Source organism: Excalfactoria chinensis, chromosome 2, assembly GCF_039878825.1.
Source record: "Excalfactoria chinensis isolate bCotChi1 chromosome 2, bCotChi1.hap2, whole genome shotgun sequence".
Taxonomy (NCBI): domain Eukaryota; kingdom Metazoa; phylum Chordata; class Aves; order Galliformes; family Phasianidae; genus Excalfactoria; species Excalfactoria chinensis.
The window spans coordinates 89,824,467-89,848,971 of record NC_092826.1 but is presented as its reverse complement, the minus strand read 5'-3'; the positions used below and the strand labels follow the sequence as shown (position 1 = coordinate 89,848,971).

The window sequence follows — 24,505 nt, the reverse complement described above, 5'->3', positions numbered from 1 at the left end:
GTGACGTCCCTGGACCTTCTGACTGCACTTTTTCTCATACAAGTCAGAATGTCATTAGTCTTCTTGGCCACCAGGGCATACCAATGGCTCATGTTTAACTGGGTGTCAATCAACAACCCCAGGTCTGTTTCTTCCACACAGACTTCTTGCCACTCTGCTCAAAGCATGTAATATTGCTTGGTGTTGTTGTGGCCAAAGTACAGGACCTGGCACTTGATCTTGTTGAACTTCATTCCATTAGTCTCAGCCCATCAATCCAGTCTATCCAAATCACTCTGAAGTGCCTGCCTACACACAGGCAGACTGAGATTTCCTCCCAGCTTGGTGTCATATGCAAACTTGCTATGGATGCACTCAGTGCCCTCATCCAGGTCATCAATAAAGGTACTAAACAAGACAGTCCTTAATATTGACTGCTGGGTAGCACCACCTGTGATCAGCCTGTTGGGTTTTACTCCATTTGCCACAAATAGGGATCTATATTGAGCTATCTGAAATTTAATAGTATAGTATATTGAAGAGTCCTAAACATTAGTATCGAACATATAAAATCTGATCTTTTATATGCTGTTTATCTGAATTGGTAACTCACCTCTACTCTCCAGGGAAAAAATGTTTCAGGTTGTTTTTTGTTTGTTTGCTAATGTGTGGTGGTTTTGCTTTTTTTTTTTTTTTTTTTTCCTTCTACTCTTGAAATTAGGCGCCTTGCTGATGCTCTTGAAATAGATGGTAATTCTGACCCTTTTAATACTCGTTCTTCTGGACCAAAGTATAGTGACCTTCTAAAAGAGGATGCCAGGTATGTGTTTTGATAATGGGTGTCACAGATAAACATTGTAGAGAGCAAGATGGAAAACTGATCATGATTCTGTTCTCTTTCAGAAACCAAGATACAGATTTTCCCTTTCTTACTGTTAAGTATCTTGTATATATTTCCCTCATGTGTGCTTTTTTTCTTTTGAGTACAATCATCTCATCTAGACTTCACCTTGCTATGGTAAACAAACATTTTTAGTTTTGTGTTTTTCAAATTACTAATGTTTTCCTGTTAGCTATTCTCTACACATACTGCAGTGTTCAGAATTGACCAGAGTCCTGTATTATGTTCCAGATGCCTTAAAAAATAGTTGCAGTACTTCTGTATTTCCTTTATGAAGTATGATTGAATCTGTTGATTCATTCTACAGTTTTACTTGCATTTCCTTCTTAGCTGCTTTATATTGGTAAATTGATTCTCAAAATAAAGTGCTCAGGCTATTCTTCTCACTGAGTTGTGGCCCTAAGCAAAAGGATTTGGTAGTCTCAAATGATTTTGCACACTGAAATATTGAATTTCATTTATCTTGCTACAGTCTGCAATATAAATCAGTTTCTCCCTGAATTAGCAGATCTGCATTTACGTCAGCAGCAAACTTCAGATTGTAGAGCTAAGGCTTCGATGTTTTTTTTCTTGATCACTCTTGATGGTCTTTCATCAGTTGGTCAGACATTTGACTTTCCCTCCAAATGGCAATATCTACAAAGTATACAATTTACAGATTTTTTTTCTGGCAGCTCAGAATTCTTTAAGTTCTGACCAGTGGAATGACTTGCAAAAGGCTTCATTCTCCTCAGCCTAATCATGGAATCTCCAAGGTCATCCATTCCAACAGTCTACCTATCACCACCAATATTTCCCACTAAACAACCTCCCTCAGTACATGAGCACCTCCATGGGCAGTGACTCCATCACCTTCTTGGACAGCCTCCTCCAATGCCTGACCATTCTTTCAGAGAAGATGATTTTTCCTAATATCCAACCTGAACATCTCCTGGCACAACTCAAGGCCATTCCCTCCATTCCTGTCACTAGTTACCTAGGAGAAGAGTCTAATGCTCCCTTCATCACAGCCTCTCTTCAGGTAGTTGTAGAGAGCAATAAGTTCTTATCTGAACCTCCTTCTCTTCAACAGTCTTCTAATGGATTTGTTATTCTTGGCCTTTGCTAGCACCAATGTTGCTTGCTTCATGCTTTTTTCCACCCTTCAATGTGAGTTCAGACTTTTGTGTAGCTTGGAGTACACAGAATGTACTTCCTTGCATATTGACCTAGCACTCCCCTTTACTTAGGTTAAAACAGTTTTGTGAAGCTTGCTGCCAAACTTGGATAGACAAAACCATGCAGAATTGAATATAGCCTTTTTATATTTTCATCATGGCTTCATCTGTTGACATCAAAAGAAAATTTGAAGCACTAAAGGAAAAATCTTGCCTATGCTTTGTGAGCCTTAGTGGCAGAGGTGTGGACAGCCTGAAATAATAATAATGTTCTTAACATCTGCACATAGAAGATACATCTTTTTTGGATGGCCTTAGCTGTTCCCTGATACTATTCAGTCTGTATACTGATCTCAGGAATGTCCAGATATTTTCTCAAGGGTATCCCTTAAGAAAAATACTTTCATTTTAGGGAATGCTGAATCCCTTGAAAATTCTTGACCTAAATTACAAACTCTTGGAATCTTCTCTGTCATTCCATATAAGAAGCAATTGTTCTGTCTCTCCCACCATCTGCATTGATATGTTGTTCCTGTAGGTTGTCTGTAGTCAGAGGGCTGGAGTTTGGGGCTCAACTTGCATCATCAGGTATCTCAGGGTTACTCTTCTGTGAAGTGCTGTATGAAAGATTCGGGAAATAGACACAAAACACCTCATCTCTGATCTCATGTGTGGATAGTCACAACTCTGCCACTGTGTAGTATCACAGAATGTCAGGGACTAGAAGGGACCTCAAAAGATCACCTAGTCCAGCCCCTGCCAGAGCAGAAACACCTGGAGCAGGTCACTCAGGAATGCATCCAGGTGGGTTTTGAAAGTCTTCAGAGGAGGAGAACCCACAACCTCTTTGAGCAACCTGATCTAGTGTTCTGTTAGCCTCACTGTGAAGTTTTTCTTATATTCTTGTGGAACCTAGATTCCAGCTTGCACCCATTAACCCTTTTCCTATCATTGAATGTCACTGAGAAGGTCCTGGCTCCACCCTTCTGACACATTTATAAACATGAATAAGGTCAACCCTCAGTCTCCTCCAAACTAGAGACCCATCTGCCTCAGTCTCTCCTCATAAGGAAGATGCTCCACTCCCCTAACCATCTTTGTGGCTCTGTGCTGGATTCTCTCAAGAAGTTCCCTGTCCTTCTTGAACTGAGGGGCCCAGAACTGGAAACCATATTTCAGATGTGGTCACACCAGGGCAGAGTAGAGGGGGAAGAGAACCTCTCTCGACCTACTAACCACATCCCTTCTAATATACCCCAGTGTGCCATTGGCCTTTTTGGCCACAAGGGCATGATGCTGGCTCATGGCCATCCTGCTGTCCACCAGGACCCCCAGATCCCTTTCCCCTACACTGCTCTCCAGCAGCTCAATCCCCAACCTATACTGGTATATGAGGTTACTCTTGCCCAGATGCATGACTCTACACTTGCCCTTGATATGTTTTATTACATTTCTCCCTGCCCAACTCACCAGCCTGTCTAGGCCTTGCTGGATGGCAGCACAGCCTTCTAGCCTGTCACTCTTCCTAGTTTTGTGCCATCAGCAAATGACAGTATGTAACAAGCCAAAAAGGTAGTGAGGTCCAGCTTCTGCCTTTTAAGGAGGTAGTGGAAGAAGACTTACACTTTAGTTGCTTGTAGACTATCTCTTTGGATTTCTGTTGCCATTTTTTTCTTCTGTGGACATTTAATCTCAAAATTTCAATGTTCATGGCTGTAATTTAATTCAGTGTTTACTTCTGGACTCTGGATTTAAGTATGTTCTGAATTGATCATTTTTTTTTTTTTTTTTTTCTTTAGCTACTGAGTTTAATTGGCATTCTTTCCAAAATCTCATGCTGCACATGCTGACTTTGTTTCATAGCCTAGATGTCTGCAGTGACCCTTGTTTTTAACAATAAACATTAAATCCTACAGTCTGTTTTTTGGAATTCTCTAAGTTATGTAATACTTTTCTCAGGATTTTTGATAACTTCATTCAGTGTCTTACTCATTTGATGAATGGGGACCTGTTATAAAATTTCGAAGGTTTTCCAATGATAGGCTGAGTCCATTTTAGCATTGATGTAGTGATTTTGGTAGACAAGCTACTCAGCATTGTTATTTTGCATATTTGCTTGAGACCGCTTGAACCTTTGGTCATACCTTCACTTCAGCAGCCGTAGCTTTGGTTGATGAAATTCAGTCATAATTCACAAAATAACGTCTTGCTATGAAGCGGTGCCTTTGAAGAAGTAATTTTATTTATTACTAACTTTGAGGTAGAAAATCTTCAGGTACCCTTTTTTGTGTGAAGATGACGTGCTAACAAATTTTAACCTTACACTTGAAGTTAGTTTGCCTGCTCATTTAAAAACAGAGTGTAAAGCTCACTCTGACAGATTCAATCTACTGTGCTTAATTAGGGTAAACTAATTACAAAAGTCCTTAATATGTCATTATCAACATTCCTTGCAGTTAGTCTTATTCTATTGTTTTCATTAATTCACCAACCAGTGCACTTTTTTTCTGTTCTGGAAAATAAGTTTCACTCTGTCAAACCAATACTTATGTCTAATTATGTAATCCACATGAATTGCCTTAATGACAGGTAGTAGAAAAACACTGAAATGACAGATTTAAAACCTTCATTTTACTGATCTGAAAATTTAGAGTTGTATTGTCAGATAGTAGTGTTGTGTTGTAGAATTTTATGTTGGATTCCAAGGCTTGAGGGGAAAATAATTTAAGATTTTCGTAGCAGTGGTGGCACAAATGAACACTTTAAAATGCCAGTTGAGTTAAACCAAAGTGCACTCTTAAACTCTTGTATTTGCCTCAGTTAATTGAGATCTTTAATTTTGTTGTTGGTAAAAATAACGTTAAAAAAATAAAGTAATTGCACCTTTGTACATTAAGTTGCCTCATTTACCTAGTATGTTGTTCTTGCAGGAAAGATTTAAAATTTGTCAGTGATGTTGAGAAGGAGATGAGAATGCTTGTGGAAGCTGTGAATAAGGTCAGTATTTGGGTGTTCCTTGAGTTATTGAAAGGAGCAGTTTTGCCCAGTTTGGGAGGAATCTGAATAATGTTAATACTAAGCTTTAACACTAGTAGCTAAGAATTAACTCTAAATAGTTTTTGACTCTTAGAATGCGCATCTTTGATTATAAACAGAAAAAACTTGGGATACACATTATGGGGATCACTTCTATTGCAATAAAGTGGTTGTTTGTTTTTCTGTTTTGTGGGTTTTATGTTTAAATTAAGGTTCAAATAGTGCCAGACTTCAATGCATCAGTGTTAAGGGTTGTGATAACATCTTCATCAATGACCTGGACCCTCAGTAATTTTGCTGATGTAATGCTGGGAGGAGTGGCTATCACACCAGAAGGCTGTGTTGCATTTCAGTGAGACCTGGCCAGTCTGAAGAGTTGGGGGGGAGGAACCTTTGAAGTTCATCAAGAACAAATGATCTGCCCGTTTGAGGCCACATCTGGGGTACTGTGTCCAGTTCTGGGCTCTCCATTTCAAGAAAGACAGGGAACTACTGGAGAGAGTCCAGTATCTTGTAAAGATTACTAGGGGACCAGAACATCTCTTATGAGGAAAGGCTGAGAGACTTGGGACTTTTTAGCCCAGAAAAGACTGAGGGTGAGGGATTCCAATCAACACTTAGAAATATCTAAAGTGGATGGGTATTCAAAACCTGCTTTTCTTTATAGCCTACTCTAGGCTTTAGCAGGAGGATTGGGCTTGATGATTCCTATTGCTAGTTACATGAGAGAAAAGGCTGACCTCTACCTCACCGCAATCTCCCTTTGGGTAGTTGTGGAGAATGATAAGGTCTTAGCTTAGCCTCCTCTAGACTAACCAATCACAGTTCTCTCGGCTGTTCCTTGTACTTTGGACCCCTTACCTGTTTTACTGCACTTCTCTGGACACACTGACAGGATGTCATTAATCTTCTTGCCTACCTGGAATCGCTGCTGGGTGATGTTTTGCTGAGTGTCAACCAACACCCCCAAATCCTTTTCCTCTGTGCAGCTTTTCAGTCACTGCTCCAAGCCACTGCCCCCAACTTGATGTCATCTGCATACTTCCTGAGGGTGCACTCAGTCCTCTCACCCAGGTCATCAGTAAAGACTGAACAGTATGGGCCCCAGTACTGACTCCCTAGGGAACACTTCTCATGACTGGTCACTGGCTGGATTTAACTCCATTCAACTCCACTACTCTCCTGGCACAACCAGCCAGTTCTTAAACAAGCCAAGAGTATACCTGTCCAAACTGTGGGCTGCTTCTCCAGGAGAATACTTTATGAGACAGCATCAAAGGTTTTGTTTAAGCTTAGGTATGCTATGTCATTAGCCTTTCCTTCATCTGTTAGGTGATCATAGAAGACCTGATCATAGAAGAAGATCAGGCTGATCAAGCAGGAGCTGCCTTTCATGAGCATGTGCTGGCTGGGCCTGATCCCCTGCTTGTCTCACGGATATTCTGTGATCTCCCTTAAGGTGACCTGTTCCATAACCTTCCCTGACACTAAGGTCAGGCTGACAGGCCTGCAGTTCTCTGGATTCTCCTTACAACCCTTCTTATAAATAGGAATCACATTAGCAAGTTTCCTGTCCTCTGGAACCTTTCTGGTTGACCAGGACCACTGATAGATGGTGGAAAGTGGCTTGACCATCACCTCTGCCTGCTGCCTCGGCACCTTTGGGTAGGTCCCATCTGGCCTCATGAACTTGTGACAGTCTGGGTGGAGTAGCGGTTCTCTTGACTATTTCCACATGAATCATGAGGGGTTTATTCTGCTCCCTGCCACAGACTTCCAGGTCAGGAGGCTGTGTAACCCAAGGATAACTGGTCTGACTCTTTAAGGACAGATGTAAAGAAGGCATTGGGAACCTCAACCTTTTCATTATCCTCAGTGATCATTTTCCTTGTCACGTCCAGTAAAAGATACTCCTTTGTTCTCCTCTTAATATTTGTGAAAACATCTTCTGTTGTCCATTACTGCAGTGGCCTGGTTGAGCTCACATTAGGCTTTTGTCTTTCTGATTTTCTCCCTTCATGTACTAGCAACTTCCATGTACTCTTCCCAGGTTGCTTGTCCTTTCTTCCCCGTGAGTTAAACTCTTTTTCCTGGAGTCTCAGTGAAAGTTCCCTGTTCAGCTATGCTGGTATTCCCCCCAGGCTCATCTTGTGGCAGACAGGGGCAGCCTGCTCCTGTGCCTCTAAGACTTATTTCTTGAGGAGTGTCCAGCTTTCCTGGACCCCTTTGCCCTTCAAGACTTAATCCCAAGGGACCTTCACTACCAGTGTTCTGAACAGTTACAAGCCTACCCTCTTGAAGTCCAGCATAGCAGTTTTGCTGACCCCTATTTGGACCACCAAGGATTGAGAACTCTTATTACTCTGCCCAAGACAGCTCCCACCACCACATAAAAGGCAAATAGTTTGCTGTTTAAGTTACTATAGTGATCAAGATGAACAACTTAAGGTTACGTGGGAACCTCAAGGATGAGTTCTGCACAATTCTGTACTTCACACTCCTGGGAACTGCTATTTTGCAAGGTAAAAGCAGTCCCCAGGAGACAGATTATATTTCAAAGGGGAAGAGTTTTCTTTTCTGAACAACAAAGATGAGTGACAGAATTCTTAAGCTTTGGAGTCTGTGTAATACACATGCAGGTTTAATATCATTCTTTCATAAAGTCTTTAGAAGGCAAATCAAAATGTTACCTGAGGACTTGCATCAGAATATTTAATGTTGTATGAAGGCTGCTTCGAAAGTAATGCCTCCTGTTTTATTAAGTTGGAAGATGCAATGCAGTTCCAATTCAAGTTACGGCAAATAATTTTATGTATTTTGATACGCTGGCTAAATACAGTTGTGTGAACAGAGAAGAATATGCAGCTGTGCTTTCCATTCTGGTAAAGGAATTTGAGAGCAGGTTTCAAGATTGCCAAAAATATAATGGTTTTTTTTGTTATGTTTTGTTTTTTTTTATATTTGCAATCCCATTTTTGGTCAGCATAAATACATTACCTGTATATTTTCAAACGGAATTTGTATGATTACAATCATGTACTCAACTTAAAACTTTGGTCATGTCTCTTTACTTTACTTTATAAGATCATCTTAATAGAGGAAAATGTTCCTCGCTTTGCAATCACACCTTATTCACATTATCACTGTTTGGCAGTGCATACATTTGTGAACAGCTGTTTTCAAAAATGAAGTACAGGAAGAATAAAAATTCATCAAAAATCTCAAATGATCACCTCGATAACTCATTAAAATTGCAACCACTTCCATCAAACCAATGATTGATGTGTTAGGTAAACAAGGTCAGATATCCCACTAGTTTTGTGTTGCTTTTTTGTTTAATTGAAGATTAAAGTAAGTTTTGTTACTTATATACTTTGAAAATATTATACGTTTTACAAAGGCTTCTCCGGAAGTAATGCCTCCTATTTTACTATATTGGGCATCAGAGGCAGATGTTGGTGGAATGACAATAAAGGTTGAACCTTCCTGCCAATATTCCATTACCTTTAATTGCCATGCAACAGGTGACAGCAGGGGGGCGTTCTGACTGACATGGAAGGCATATGAAAAAGGGTGGAATTTAATTCCTATGTTTAGAAAAAATTGCAGTCATTGACAGTCATCAACACTTGCTGAATATTTATAGAGACTAAGCCGTGCATGTGAGCACACTGACATCATGGTGGTATGTCTCAGCAGTGGTAACAGTGACAGTGGATTGTCTCCCCTGGTACAAATTTTTATGAGTGCATGACTATGTTGAGCAGTAGTGTTTTGTAGCTGAGAATTTGCCGATCAAATAGTGTTATTGTGCCCTTTGTATCTTTAGTGGTTTCCATGGAAATAAATAGGAGGCATTACTTTCAGAGCAACTGTGGTCGAGACAATTCCTGTCCACTCAGTGCATTCCAGGCAAGCCAAAAGGTTAGACACCCATGTCCTAAATCCTTTCTGGTTAAAGACGTGACTTATGTTTTTTATTTCTAGATGTAGAGCTTACTCCCTTGTATTAGAAGTGTTTAGACTATCAAATGTTGAGGTAGCTCTGCCTGTATTGGTGTTATGTCTTGTACACATTACTGTTACTTATATTTACATATTTTTGCTTCGATTTATTTACATTTTTCCACTGCTCTTTGGATACGACTTCAACTTAACTGGATAAATGAGCAATAAAAAGGATTTTTACTCTCTTCCTTATTTACTGAATGGTTACTCTACACATTAATACAGTTAAACTCATCTGGCATTTTATGACTTTGCTTGCCTCACAAACATCTGTTTCCCTAAATTCACCTGCATGTACTAATCTAGTACAGCAGAGTTGTCACTGTTGATGTATGTAAGCAGAAAAGACAGAAAATATTCGTATCATCCAGCTCTGTCTGCATAAAGGGAAAAATTCTGATGTTTTTTTTTCTTTTTCCCAAGCCCATAATTATCACCACTCTTCTAAAGGAAGTAATAAATAGGTGCAGAATCTGCAGAGTTCTCTTCATCTAAATGTTTGTCTAGAACCTGTAAATGTTGTAGTTGGTGGATAGTTTAATACTGTTTGTTGATAAGCAAAGATTCTGTCCTGACTGCATGCAATGCCTCTTGAAAGTAAACATGGAAAAGAATGACCACAATTTCAGGTTGGCTTACTATTCATAATGTAGCTACTGAACAGTTGAGTGGAGGCAGATATTAACCATCCATTTACAAGGCAGCTACAATGCATCTATCCCTGGTGTTTATCTTCGTCTGTTATATATGATCTTCCATAGGTGAATTTAGGTGACTGCAGCAGATTAGTATTTTTTCTACGGAAAGGATTAATTTTCTCCTCATTCTGCCTTGTTCTGTAAGATGCAATAGTTGAAAGTCTTGCCAAGTTTTGTAGTAGAGGAAAAGATTATGATGATTAGGGTTGTTCTTAAGTAGGATTCCTCTTTTACTGCAGTGCTGATTACTGTAAAACTTCTTTAAATTAACCCCCCAAAATATCAATAATCTATGTGTTGATTTCTGCAGTTTAAATGATTTCCAAGAGCATTTTTTCTTTTCCTTAATGCAACCAGTTAAAGCTTAAAACAATAGTTTCCTGGACTGTTAGAAAATAAAAAGTACACAGTACTGCACCAGTTACTTCTGGCAATACCAAGATCAGACTTGAACTAACATGTGTATGTGGTTTAAGATTTATCAAAATTGTCCTTTAGATTCTGAAGTGAGTTTTTCTGCATCTTAGTGATTTAGAAAAGACTTCTCATGTCATTTGTAATGTGACTACTTTTTGATGTAATTCTGAGTAATTCTCATTGTGTAATCCAGAGTTATCTTAAACAGATCTTTGTATTTGAATATCTAATGTAGGTTGTCAGAAAACATTCCAGCCATACCTCTTCCTTGTACCAGGAACCAACAATAAAGTCAGACCGGGTTCTCCAAGGCCTTTGTCAGTCAAATTCTGAAAAGCTTTCTTAAATTGGCTGCTTCTGAAGACCTTCTACTTCATGTAACTAAAAATGTTTTTGCAGCTGATCAGCTTGTAGTTTGTCATTCTTGCTCTTCCTGAGCATAGGCACAACAGTTGTTTGTTTTTTTTTTTATACCCAAAACTCCACAACTTTTCAAGGATGATTCTGGTCTCTTAGTGTCATTAAATGCCCTGCATCCAGTCCCATAAACTCGTAAAGGTTCAGAATTCTGTAGCAATCCCTGACTCAAACTTTGTTTTAAACTTGTAGTTTATCTTCCCCTTGAATCCTATCTATCAGCCCAAAATCCTGTGATACTTTTTAGGTGACAGATAAGGCAAAGGCTGAAACAGGGTGTTTTGAGTCATTGGAGCAGACTGAAATATTGGGTATCTTATATGATGTTACTAAGTCACACCACCCTTTAGGAGGGAGGGACAAATATTTATTGTTTGGTTGTTTTTTTATTTTACTTTTTATGTAGCAGTCAGTGTCAGATCAAGCATCAGTGTTTGTAAACTGAAACTAAAAACACTTTCATGATATCAGTAGACTTTATTATGTGACAGATTTTGCAGATGAACAGCTGCTTTGGTACGGGGAAGCGATAACTAAATCTGATGCATTTATAGCAATCTGCAGTATCTGCAGTATCTGCAGTATCTGCATTGTAGAAAGCGACCTCCAAAATTCAGAAAAAAATACCCTGCTTCTTTGGGGTGTAAGGAGAGTGAATGTATTCAGAATTTGTACATATGTATGTGTGTAAATGCTTCGAGGTGAGAACTAAATTGTCATTTTTAGTTGAGTTTTTATCAATACTGAGTTATTAGCATTTTGTTGTACTACTTTTTGTCACAGTGGTAAAATTTTCAAGGTAGAAGCAGTCTTTCTCTCCCATTTCTTTGTTTCCTCCTCACACCCCCCCCACCTTTCTTTGCTAAAAGAAATCTTTATCATATTCTTTTTCTTTTGAATTCAGGGCAAGTACACAAAGAAGAGTCATTGTTTCCCACCAATGAACAGAGATCACCGCAGAATCATCCATGAATTAGCTCAGGTTTATGGCATTGAAAGTGTGAGCTATGACAACGAGCCAAAGCGTAATGTTGTTATCACTGCAGTCAAGTATGTAATTAATCTTGTTTTCTAGGTACTATGTATGTGTTATTGCTTAATTGAATGATTTTACTTGCAATGCAATTTGCAACACGCAGCAGTTTCTGTTAAAAATTTTAAATGCAGTTTTAAATTGATAATTCAATAGACTTCTATTTCTCATCATCAAGTACATCTTCAGTAAAACCCAGTTTAAAAATAAGAAAGAAAGGAAAACATTTTTGGAAGCTTGTCTCAGCACTAATTTATTTTCTTTTTGTCATGAGATGAATTTAAGAGAAGTGTCAAAGATAATAGATGTAATAAATTCTCATTAAAATTAATGGCTGAGTAGAGAACTCGCTCCTAAATTTGAACCTTCTTTGGAGAAGCTTGCTATTGGAACTATTCGAGTTTATCTGAATCTGCCACAGGAATTCCTATTCTCCCTCTAGACAAAAGGCAAAAAAGGAGCTGGAGTTACTGCAAGAGATTTCTAAGCAAAACTGGCGATACTTGGAGAGGGCCTGTAAAAGGAAGTTCATAGTAGAAGAAGTGAAGCATGCCTATTGTATTGGAGAGAGCATGACTTTCTTGATTCTGTTACGACTGAGTGGTGTATTTAGTTTAACGCTTTAGTTTAGCACTGTCAAATTGTGGTTCTTTAACAACCAGTTTAACTAGTTTTTAACTGTAGGTATTGACTGTAGTTAATAATAAAAAATATTTAACAATAATTTTTTTTATCTTTCCTGCTATTAGAATCATAGTATCATAGTATCATAGTATCATAGTATCATAGTATCATAGTATGGTGCGAGTTGGAAGAGACCTTAGAGTCCAACTCCCGGTATTCGAGCCCTCTAGTGTAGCAGAGCGGCAGTTTTACCCCTTGCACCACAAGGGGGATTCGAACCCGGGCCCTCCAGTGTTGCAAGCGGCGGTTCTAACACCGTGCGCCACCAGAATGCCATTATTTGCTTCTGAAGCTGTTGATGGATTGGTTGCTTAGCTAGAATCTTGAGTACTTCCAATAGAGTTGGGTCATTTCCGTAAGATTTTCCTCCATGAACCCACATTGTGCTAAAGGAGATTGGTAAGACAAAGCACACCTGAAAAGGCACAAGAAAGAAGAAAGAGGCTAAGGGATGATGAGAAATTAATGAAGAAATGGAGAAGGTGTTAGAGAAAGGAGTGGGATAGGTGATGATGCTTTGAAAGCAAAGATGTTATATGCTGCAGATTTAGAATGGGAAGACTTCTGTGGTGTTAGGAGAAGTTGCACACTTGGTCCTTCCTATATGTTACTTAGGGAAGAGCATGCAATACAGAACAACCATGCTGCAGTTTTACTTCTGGTATTCATAATGACAGTGAGTGCTCTACTGAGAATATTTTTCAGCTGCCTGGAAATGTTTCTTCAGTGGATTCATCCAAAATTATTTTCACTGACTTTTTCTTTGTTCTCTTCAAAACGTTAAAAGTCACTGACATCTCAGACAAGTGATAGCTCAAGTTTCAAATTTAAGTATTTCACAACATCTTATTCAGTTGCAGGGCTAATAGACAACAGAAAGCTCAAATGGTTTTATTCAGTTTGTTACATCTTGTTCATAGTATTCCCTTACCCATGGCTTCTCTGGGTATACATAAGTAGAAATGATGGTAGACAAAAAAAAAACAAAACAACAGCCTTTTTCTTCACTCTTTTCCCATTGTATTACTGAAATGGTAACAACAACTTACAGGTTGTGTCAGAAGAGTGAGAAGGTCTCCATGATTCTAAGAAAACTTCCACCAACCAGAATATAGGCTAGGAGCAAAGACTATATATCCACTTTGTCGTTATCCTCTGCCCCTAGTGTCATTCCACAACATCAATGAGAGCCGATCATATTAGCTGCATTGGAATCACTGACATGCTGCATTAGAATCACTGACATACAGCTTTGCCAGTCTTGAACTACATAGAGAACATTCCCAGTGCTGACTGTTGATGTTCATCTGAATTGCTATTTCCATTCCCCATGTAATGTCAAGTAAAGTCTCTGAGTGAATCCTTGCAAGTGCCCTCCTCCATGTTTTCCTGCTAGTCACCTTTGCAGTCACCATCTTGAGAACTTGCAGTACCAGATTCGTTCTGAACCAAGATTCCTTTCACGTAGCAGTACCTTTTTAAAAGGTAATGTCCAGACTGGTTTTGGCACAAATGGGAGGAGGATTTCCTCACCAAGCTGACATATACACATCACTGTAGCTGCTGGTGGTTTCCTGAAGTCTCTTACCTTAGTTTCCTCTACAGCTTTAGGCAGTGTCATAAGGTACTTGTCTGTTGTTGCATCATGTCCAGTGTTCAGCAGCAACATGTGTGGACTTGGGATGTCCGCTGATGAGAGACTCAACACGAGCCAGCAGTGTGTGCTTGCCAACTTCAGTTGCATCAAGAGAAGCTTGACCAGCAGGCAGGTGATTCTGCCCCTCTGCTCTGGTGAGACCCACCTGGAGCACTGCATTCAGTTCTGGGGCCCACAACAAAAGGCCGTCAAGCCGTTGGAGCAGGTCCAGAGGAGAGCCACAGAGATAATCAGGGGGCTGGAGCAGCTCCCCTACAGGGGCTGGCTGGGAGAGTTGAGGCTCTTGAATATGGAGAAGGCTCGCAGGGGGACCTTATAGCAGCTGTCCAGTACCTGAAGGGGGCCTACGGGAAAGCTGGGGAGGGACTTTTTAATAAGGGTTTGTAGTGACAGGATGAAGGGGAATTACTTTAAACTGGAAGGTGGTAGATTTAGACTAGATATTTGGAAGAAATTCTTTACTGTGACAGTAGTGAGACACTGGTTGTGGATGCCCTTCCCTTGAGGCATTCACAGCCAGGCTGGAAGAGGCTTTGAACAACCTGGTCTAATGGGAGGTGTCCCCACCTATAGCAGAGGGGCTGGACTAGATGATCTTAAAGGTTCTTGAGAACAGTCATAAGACTAATCTTCTTGGTGTTCCTTCCAGGAACTGCATTTAATCGTCTATATACAAATTAATTCTGGATATTGCTGTTTATAAAAACATATCTTTATATAGTTTTATATAGACTTAACCGTTTTACATTGTTAAATTTTAATGTATAATTATGTAGTTAGATTTTTATTTTAATAAGTTGTGTCTGTTCTCTGATAAAATAATTACTAGGATATTTTTTCCCCTTAATTTCCATGTAAATACTGTCTTTAACTCAGAAATGCACAAAACATTATTGAATGATAACAAGTATAACTATGAAGTGTTTTGGTCACTTTAAATGTACATTCAGTTACTCCCACAACTGCTTTCTAATCTTGTTTATCAGCAACATATGTATGTTGCTTCAAAAACAATGCCCTATTTATTACCATGGAAACCATCAAAGGTACAAAGGGCACAATAACACTGTTTGATAGAGCAAATTCTCAGTTGCAAAACACTATTTTTCAACATAGTCACCACTATTATCTATGCGTTTTTGCCAGCAGTGAATAAGAGCGTGTATGCATTGTGGAGACCTGTACCAGTGTCAGTAACCCACTGTCAGCACTGCTGAAACACACCATCCACTACCTCACTATGCTAACATCCACAGTTTGGTCTTCATAAACACTTAGCTACCATCAGTGAATGTCAGTGGATGCATTTTTTCTTCATTAGGGAATTAATTTCTACCCCTTTGCTTCATCTGCACATCCATGTCAGATGCCATTTTGCCAGACTGTGCCTTTACCTACCATCTGCCACACAGCAACAAAATGTAGTGGAATATTGGGGGGAAGGTTCAACCTCTATTCCTATCTAAGCAACATTTGCCTCTAATGTCATGGGCCAACATAGTGAAATAGGAAATATTACTTTTGGAGCAGTCTTCATATAAGACTGTTAAGAGTAGTAAGAGATACTTTTTGGAAATAGGACCGGAGAGTTATGACTAAGATGTCTGAAATCATAGCCCAAGTACAGAATGCATCTTCTTTCTTTCTTTCTCTCTCTCGTCTCTTGTCAGAAAAGATAACAGGCGCAAATAAAATGATCAGGAAGAAGGTTAATATATAACAACTATGGAATGGGTTTCTTAGAAAATCACTGACTTACTGTGTATGAAAGTAAACAACCTTAGAGTGTATATATGTAATTGAAAATATCATTATTAATCCTCTGTTTTATTTGTGTGTATACTAGTGGTTTCAAATACAACGGTACTTTTGAGAATAGAAGTATGGGAAAGGCTAACGTAACATTAAATTATAAAGTCATAAATAGGCATTCAGACAAATGTTTCTTTCCAGTGGGAAAGAGGAGGCTGAGGGGAGACCTTATTGATCTCTTCAAATACCTGAAGGGTGATTGACTGCGATGACAGGGGGTTGGTCTCTTCTCACTGCTGGCAGGTGGCAGGATGAGGTTCCCCTCATGGCCTCAAGTTGCACCAGGGTAGGCTTAGGTTGGATATCAAGACAGACTTCTTTACAGAAAGGGTTGCTAAGCACTGAAATAGGCTCCTCAGGGAGGTGGTTGAGTCACCATCCCTGGGTGTGGTGCTCAGGGATGTGATTTAGGGGTGGGTTGTTAGGGTACTGTGGTTGGATTGTGGTTGGACTTGATGATCTTGAAGGTCTTTTCCAACCTGAGTGATTCTATGATTCTACTATTCTATGGTTTTGATTAAGTTATGAATGTAATGTAAAAAGGAGGACAAGAAGTATTCACCTATTCTGAAATGGAGAGACCAAGCTAATTTAACTCTCCATCTAAAAGGGAACTAGCAGATAGTATTTAGAGGAGATTCTATATCGTAGAGGGCAGTGAAACTTTCCTTAGAGGAGGAGGCATTCCTATAGAAATAGGAAAGCTTTGTATTTAAGTGTAGCATGGCTGCAAAATAGTTAGGTGTTAAAATGCCAATAGTGTGGGTTCAGAGGAAGCTGCAAGAAGGGTTAAAAAAATGTCTTAGACAACATCTAAGAATTTTAGTTTTTTCAGTTTACTTCCCTCCGCAAATGATGAGAAAGAGGCTGTGAGTTGGAAATGTGGTAGTAGAAGGCTTTTCAGTCTTGTAGTTAAGTCAGCTAGCACTGACCAGAAGCTGAAACAAAGAAAGCTCACTCTAAGAAAGTGATTCATAAATTTATAGGAGATTTTAAGATTTATCCACAGCTTGTTATTTTACTATATTATATATATTATATTAAATATTACTATATATTGTGTATTATATTGTTATATTAAAATATATCATGTATAACAATATAATTATAATATATATTTTTATATATATTAAATATATATTTATATATAGTTTGTATGGTAGTTACTCAGATTACATGCCTTTTTGGAATAATCTTTCAAAGCAGTTTCTGGTTGTGTTTTTTTTTTGTTTGTTTGATTTTGTTTGTTTGTTTTATTTTTAATATCCTTCCCCTTTCTCCAGCCTTTGGACATGCAGTACAGTACTGAAGTTGATTGTGATATCAGATAGACTATACATGCTTGGGATGTGATATAACTTTGAGAAAATACTGCCCTACGCTATGACAAAAAGGTGGCCCTTGCATTGCAGAATGCCCTTGGGCATATGGTTCAATTTTTATGTGGTACTGTGTGGAGCCAGGAGTTAGGCTCAAGTGATCCTTGTGGGTCCTTTCCAACTGAGAATATTTTGTGATTCTATGAAAATTAAATATTTTTATGGATGAAATACAAATATAAACACTGACATCACAACTGCTACTTTTAAATTTAGAATTTTTGTCCTAATTTCTTGATGTGTATAACTTCCTTTTTAATAAAATAATCTTTTCTGTTGTTTCTCTAGAGGGAAATCCATTTGTCCAAGCAATACCTTAACTTCTGTGCTAGATAAAGAAATGAAGAGCAGGCCTCCACCTCCTATTCCACATTACAAACAAACAGATAAGTAAGAAATTTGTTTCAAAAATGGTGTTCATCAATTTTGTGCTCAGTTACTTGAGAGGGTGTTGAACTTCAACTATGTAATCCCCAGGTCTTTGTTTTTCCCAACCCATGTGATACATTGGAGCTTTCAGCCTGCACTAATATATTCTTTCCACAAGAAGTAAACCTGAAATTAAGTGTTAATAAAATGTAGAGTTGACTGTGTGATATAAAAGCAGTAATAAAACAAATTTTGTGGGCCTAGTCTTTACATAAATACTAGATAGTTCAGAAGATAAGGATGTTTCAGAAGCTATGCATTCCAACAGTTAGTAAGTGTATTTTTTTCATGTGGATATGACTACACAGCTGGCTAAATGGGAACTATGCTTTTTGCAGATACTGAAAACTACTTAAGATGGAGTATATAAGGCTTCTTGGTGAATAGTCTAATAGAACAGTCTTTACTTTGTATGACCTGCCAGTGTCAGGCACCTGTAGGCATCTCATAGTTAGGAACATTTTTAATAGTTGGCCTATTCTTTGTATGTATTTGTCTCTCAGAACGCTTCTTTTCCACAAGTTATTTTCAAAATAGAATTTGAATTTTTCTCCTGTGAAAAAACTATTTGGAGTTGATTTTACATTAACTATTGCAATAGCTATTAAGTATTCAAAATGCTGCTGAAATACATAGGAGACTGTTTTGAGAAAAATGTAAATTGCTTTAGAATTCAGCATTTAGGGAAAACCAAGTGTCTAAAAAACTGTTCTACTGTGTAACTTAATAGGAGTTTCCTACAGTTTGTTACCTTTTATTTCCACTTAATTCTGCAGGATTTCTATCTTCAGTGACACTAGTGAAAGTGAATTAGATAACAAAATTGCAAAGGACTTTCACTGTTTATTTTAAATAGAAAGAAAATTTCTTTAGAATTACATAAGAAAGTCTGCTGGAAGACTTCATACAAATCTAGATTTGGTGTTACTATATTGTGGTTTAACACTGATGGGCAGCTAAGTACCGTCATACTGCTCTCGCTCACTCCCCCTCCTCTGAAGGACAGGAGGAGAAAATATCTCTTCTTACAAATGCAATCCCTGCAGTCACCTGCCTACCAAAGCTTTGCTATTTAAACCCAATGTGCATATACATTCTTTTGTTATTCTTGCTTTTAAAAATGAGCAGATTTGAACAGTGACCACTTCAGAAATATTCCGTTTGCTCTTTCTTTTAGAAAGGCATGTTGAACATTTAATCTTCGGTGCATAATCAGTTTTGCAATAAGTGTTGCTAATAAAAGGTAGTTTCTGGTAAAAGCCAAAACGTAGTTGTATTAATTCAGCAACATGCGGATGTATTTAGTTTTCCCAGAAATCACAGTTAAAGGCTTTCTGAAGTGGTGGGATATTTTCATTAGAACATAATTCAGAACTGCCATCTACCTATACAGTGTGCGAGTGTACGCTGAGACATGATGAGAATTTGTGATTTCAGTTTACTTCTGTCTCCTTTTGGTGCACGCTGAGTAATATCTAATATTCTTATAATTTCAGGAATAGTGGAAGCAGTGGTTTGTCCAAACCACTAAAAGAAGAGCCTGTAATTGACTACTTTGATGTCCAAGACTGAAGTCATTGATGTAGAATTACAACACAGACGCTCACAGGTGAAGACACTAAATTACTGCAGAAGGTGCTTTTTGGTTTTTTGTCAAATGAGTACCTGTTCAACGTATCCATGGTTTAACATCTAAAGTTAGATTGCAATACTTTACCTAAGTGCACTGCACCCAACAGTTGTACCATTTTATTTGAAAGCTGGGTTGTCTGCATTCTTTTTTATCTAACACGCTTTCAAAATGATGTGAATTTCCATCGATGCCTTGAAAGTGAGAGAACTCATGAGCCAAAAGATCACTGGGGTAATAAGAATAATAGTAATTCTTACGGATTTGTTTTGATGTATCTCATGCAATTTAAACTGAACCAGGAATGATCTGTTAAAAACATTAATGGGAATATTCTAAAAGCATTTTCTTAGTTTATTAATTCACTTCCATGTTAGTGTGGTAAATCTGGGGATTTGAGTTACTCTTCTGTGTGCAAGAAAATACGAAACTTAATCACTAACTATGAATATGTACTCTAAATGTCACTTAAGAGCACAGACTTCTTTTGGTATCTGAAGGAAAGATTTGAGGAAGGTGGAAAATTAAGGCTTATTTTGTTGTATCTCAAATTTGACATTAAAAAAAAATAGACAAGAAAATGATTGATGCTATGTTATTTGAGACACCGAACTTGTTATTTTAGAGTTCTATTTGGTTTATGTTTCATTTAGATAAGTTAGTTTGGTGGCCTTGGGTTGTTTTTTTTTTTTGCATGATTTTGTCCATGATTTATAATAAGTTTCTGTACTGTGCAAGCAGAAGGGAATATGTGAAGTTTGAGCTAAGTACATTTAGAGTTGGAGTGATATTTGTAAAATCTTTAAGAATATTTGTCTTCGCTCTTTGCCAGTGGGAGATATTTATTGCATGGAAGTACCGTGAACAAAATGCCATGAGTATATGGTATAACAAGCAGTTTCACAGGTGGTAAATTTGTTCCAGGTTATGAGGTAAGGTGGATGAGAAAGCTCTAAGTCTGATCCAGAGTGGCACAGCTCTAACTTTTGTTGCCAGGACAATGCAAGGCAGCAATCCATGCTTAGATTCACATAGTTATTTTTTAAGCAAGTTAGTGTTTGATCCTACAGGGTGTACCACTTTGCTGATTCAGTTAAATAAGTTGCTTGGCATCTTTTCAGCAAATTATTTCTTCAAATCCCATCATTATGAAGAATGTATCTATTCCCAATACTTGCAGTGTCAGCTCACTGTGGCTAGACAAAGCTTGATTTTAGTCTAGAAATTCAGAGCTGTGTTAGTATGTTAGTGTTTCCAAGCTAGTAAATGGCAATAGGGAGACTGTGCATAGTTAGTTACATTGCAACAGTTTGTTCTGGACAGGAGCTGTCTGGTGAGCTGAAAGTGTGCCACATCCAACTAATGAAGATGGATACAGTATCTATACAGTAGGTAGACCTAATAATGAAAAAAACTATCATCAAAACCAAAAACACACTTAATTGATTTGGTTGGTACTAAATAGCATAAGGCTGAAGCGTGTTAAATTTTCGCCCACACATCACATACAGCTGATGCTTCTCATCTGGACTTCTGATTTGAAATAGAAAACTTAAAAGGCTTCCATAACATTATATCCAGCTCTGTTTCATTTTTTTTTTTTTTTTTTTTTTTTAATCAAGTTACATCTGATGTGACATAAAAATATGAACTTGGTGAGATGCACTTCAGCAGTGAAGTATTCTGCTACTATCTTTAATAAAACCCAGGTATCTTTAGCTTCTCAAGTTGAAACTACTAACTACACTGAATCTGTTCATACTGAGAAGTCATACTCCTCACTATACATCTTAACTGCATGAATATCAAAGGTTTTATGTAGATATGTATATTAAACATCTTTAAATCATGGCTGTTGGAGCTTATCTGTGGTTATGCATCAAGTCATATATGGAAAAAAAAAACATTTGGTTTGAAATGCATTTCAGTAACTTAATTAAAACATGATACTACATATCTACCATACATCTAGGGAAATGATACCAAAAAGAATAAGTATGGATGTCGTTCTTCCTAGAATACTGTAACATGACCTTAAAAAGGAACTCAGCAATGTTCAACAGAGGTGTTTGCTCTGTTCTCATTTGCTTTGGCTGCAGTGTCTGTGACTTTGACATGGAATAGTACTAAAGGCTGTAGTTTCAAAATGTATGATAACTCATCCTCTTACTGCACGCGTGCCTCACGGAAAGAATTTTCAATTAGCTATTTTGTAACTCTTTCAGCAGATCTTTACACCCTTTGTGGATAACAGCGATCTTTGCATCAGAGAAGTCAGTAGCAAAAGCTACTGACGTCACTGTAACCAACACTTAGGCTTGAGTATCCTAACCTTTTTCCACAGCCCTCAGAGTAAAGTTGTCTCTTGTAAATTTACTTTTTGCAGGTGTTCTGCAATAAGCAACCTTTGGAATAACTTGTGATGTAAGTTAGAATTCATGCAACTTCATGAAGCGCTTTTAAAATTGTGTATAAAATAGATATTTTTGCATTTTGGCTGTGATATTACCTATATTGTTTAATGTGGTCAAAGTGCTCTGAGTATTAACAGCTTGGATTTAACCTAAAATTGTGTAGGATGCTTAAGTAGACCTCAGTACCACCGTTTCTGTGGCACTTCTGTACAATATCTGCCACATAATGAAATAAGCAAAGTAAGAAAAGTGTTTAGAAAAAAATAGTAAGTTATTTGATGAAAGATTCTTATTTGACTTGGTTGGGCTTTTGTTTATTTTTTGAAGTTCATGGTGTAAAATGACCTTCTTTATAAAGCTGAAATAAAAGTAAATTGAAAGTTCTGTGCTTTGAATTGTTTGCAGTCTCTACTTTGGTATTCTGAAGTTGCCAGAATCCCTTCAGGACTTTAATGGGACAGATTAACAAACGCCTGACAGGAGTCCCCTCAGGACTTGCACTGGACAGTTTCACAAACATGTAAAAAGAACAGATGTTTTATGGAAGGGATAGACATAACATATTGGGCATTGCAACCAGTAAATGCGCTAGCTGCCAGTAGTGGGAATATCTGATAATAATGCTAGCAAAATACATGATATCTCTGGTAGTCTTCTCCAAGAGGGGAGATGTAATGCTTAGAAAGAAAGTGTCCCTGTCTTGGTGGAAGAAGAGGAACACAGCTTCCTGTCTTAGCTCTCTTGTCTCCTTCAGCCTCTTTTTCCTCTTTTCCACCGTGCTACCCACAATGTACTTTCCCTTATATTCTAAACCTTACTTGTTTCCCATATTGGGGTAATGTTTAACATGATTTGGCAGAGTTGAGTACTATAGTCATATACGTTAGCATGTTCTTCTAAGAGTTCATTGTCATACAGGAGGATGTTCTTTTATAAGAAGCTGTAATAAACAAAACTAATAACCACTGTAAGAAAAAACGTGTATTAATTTGACATTTTTATGTAGGAGATGCGAACAAAAGAATAGTATCATGCATGTGGGATAGCTTTATGTGTTTTAGTAGAGAGTGTTTTTGAAGAAATCTTAAGTTGCAGTGGCAAATAAAAGTCCATGGTAAAAACTGGTGGTTGAATGTAACGGAGAGGGTTCCCTGTCAAACACTGTAGTATGGATTGTACTTTCCATTCAAAGAAAATATATTCTTATTGTCTTTAAAAAGCAGTTCAAGGAATCTCAGACTTTACTGCTTACCTGGTAAGTTAGGTGCCTCCTCATGGATACTAATAAACATTATTTCAGGAAGTGTAAATTAAAGTCTTAGCTCAGTAACTCCTTGGGTAAGTACTGAGTTAGGTTGCTGCTTAAATTCAGTATTTTCATGTGAAATAAATAGATACCAAATCAGTTTCTAATTAAACATGTTTGTGCGATTGCCTAGGAAGAACTATTCAACAACTTCAGTTGAAACTTTATGCAGTTCTAATAATTTTCTATTGAAGTATGCAATAGTTAAGCAGATGTTAGATTCACACCATTTAAATCATAGAATTACTCAGGTTGGAAAAGACCTCAAAGATCAAGTCCAACCACAGCCTAACCATAGTACCTTAACTCTATCAACCCTCTGCTAATTCATATCTCTGAGCTCCACATCCAAACGACTCTTAAACACACCCAGGGATGGTGACTCAACCAACTCACTGGTGAGCCTATTCCAGTGTTGTACTACCCTTTCTGTAAAGAAATCTCCCCTCAGCCTCCTCTTCCCCAGGCTAAACAGCCCCAGCTTCCTTAGCCTCTCCTCACAGGGCTGATTTTCCAAGCCCTTCACAAGCCTTGTTGCCCTTCTCTGGACCTGCTCCAGTACCTCCTTGTCCTTTTTGTACTGAGGTGCCCAAAACTGAACACAGTACTCGAGGCGAGGCCTCACCAATGCCAAATACAGGGGCAGGATGACTTCCCTAGTCCTGCTCACCACAGCATTCCTGATACAAGCCAGGCTGCCAGTGGCCTTCCTGGCCACCTGGGCACACTGCTGGCTCATACTCAGACGACGGTCCATCAGCACACCAAGGTCCCTTTCCATCAGGCAGCTTTTCAGCCACACCTCCCCAAGCCTGTAGGGTTGCCTGGGGTTGCTGTGACCAAATGCAGGACCCGACACTTGGCCCTACTGAAACTCATGCTGTTAACCTTGGCCCATCGATCCAGTCCATCCAGGTCTGTCCATAGTGCCCTTATACCCGCTGGCACATAAACACTCCCTCCCAACTTGGTGTCATCTGCAAATTTACTGAGGGTGCAGTCAGTCCCCTCATCAAGATCATTGTCATGACTTACTGTTTATTTCTGGTAATATCCCTTTATTGAAGGGATGCTACATCTTATGTGCTAGAATTCATCATCTAGAGTTGTATATAAATATATAATTAAATATACAAATACATTTTTCTACACTACATCTATAAACACAGGAAATAAATCTTAAAATTTTTAAGGCCTTTGTATTAGAAGATGCATTCTTAGAGAAAACTTCTAGAGTGGGAGTGACACTTGGGACATTTGTACTTTCCAGCTGAAGATCTTTTATGTAGCAGAGCGATGAGCTGAAAGAACAAGAAGCGTTCTTTCAGAGAACAGTCTACATCTCTACCAACCCTTAAGACTTCACACTTCTAACTACATGACCTATGCCTTTAATCTGCAGTACCATTTGGAAGAAATGCGACTTCTTTGCACTGCATTCTTATCTAAAGGCATCATGTGCTAAAAGAAAGAATACTTTGCAAGTCTGGCTTGACCTGTGTAGACACTGTCCTACTCAATTGCCAACACAGATTGTATCTACCCCAG

General features: G+C 38.3%; 1 protein-coding gene across 3 annotated transcripts in view; it reads left to right on the top strand.

The window, feature by feature from the left end:
* Nucleotides 1–22,035, top strand: part of NFX1 (nuclear transcription factor, X-box binding 1) — a 68,967-nt gene extending 46,932 nt beyond the window's left edge. Inside the window, exons 20-24 of one of the 3 annotated variants that reach the window (XM_072329348.1) lie at nucleotides 701–799; nucleotides 4,968–5,034; nucleotides 11,518–11,663; nucleotides 17,467–17,568; nucleotides 19,104–22,035. In XM_072329348.1, coding sequence (XP_072185449.1) covers nucleotides 701–799; nucleotides 4,968–5,034; nucleotides 11,518–11,663; nucleotides 17,467–17,568; nucleotides 19,104–19,179 — 490 coding nt within the window. In that variant the 3' untranslated portion in view covers nucleotides 19,180–22,035. Of the gene's footprint in view, nucleotides 1–700; nucleotides 800–882; nucleotides 1,122–4,967; nucleotides 5,035–11,517; nucleotides 11,664–17,466; nucleotides 17,569–19,103 lie in introns of those variants that run through there. The other 2 variants (XR_011902851.1, XM_072329349.1) reach the window with 2 other exon arrangements.
* The last annotated feature ends 2,470 nt before the right edge of the window (nucleotides 22,036–24,505 follow it).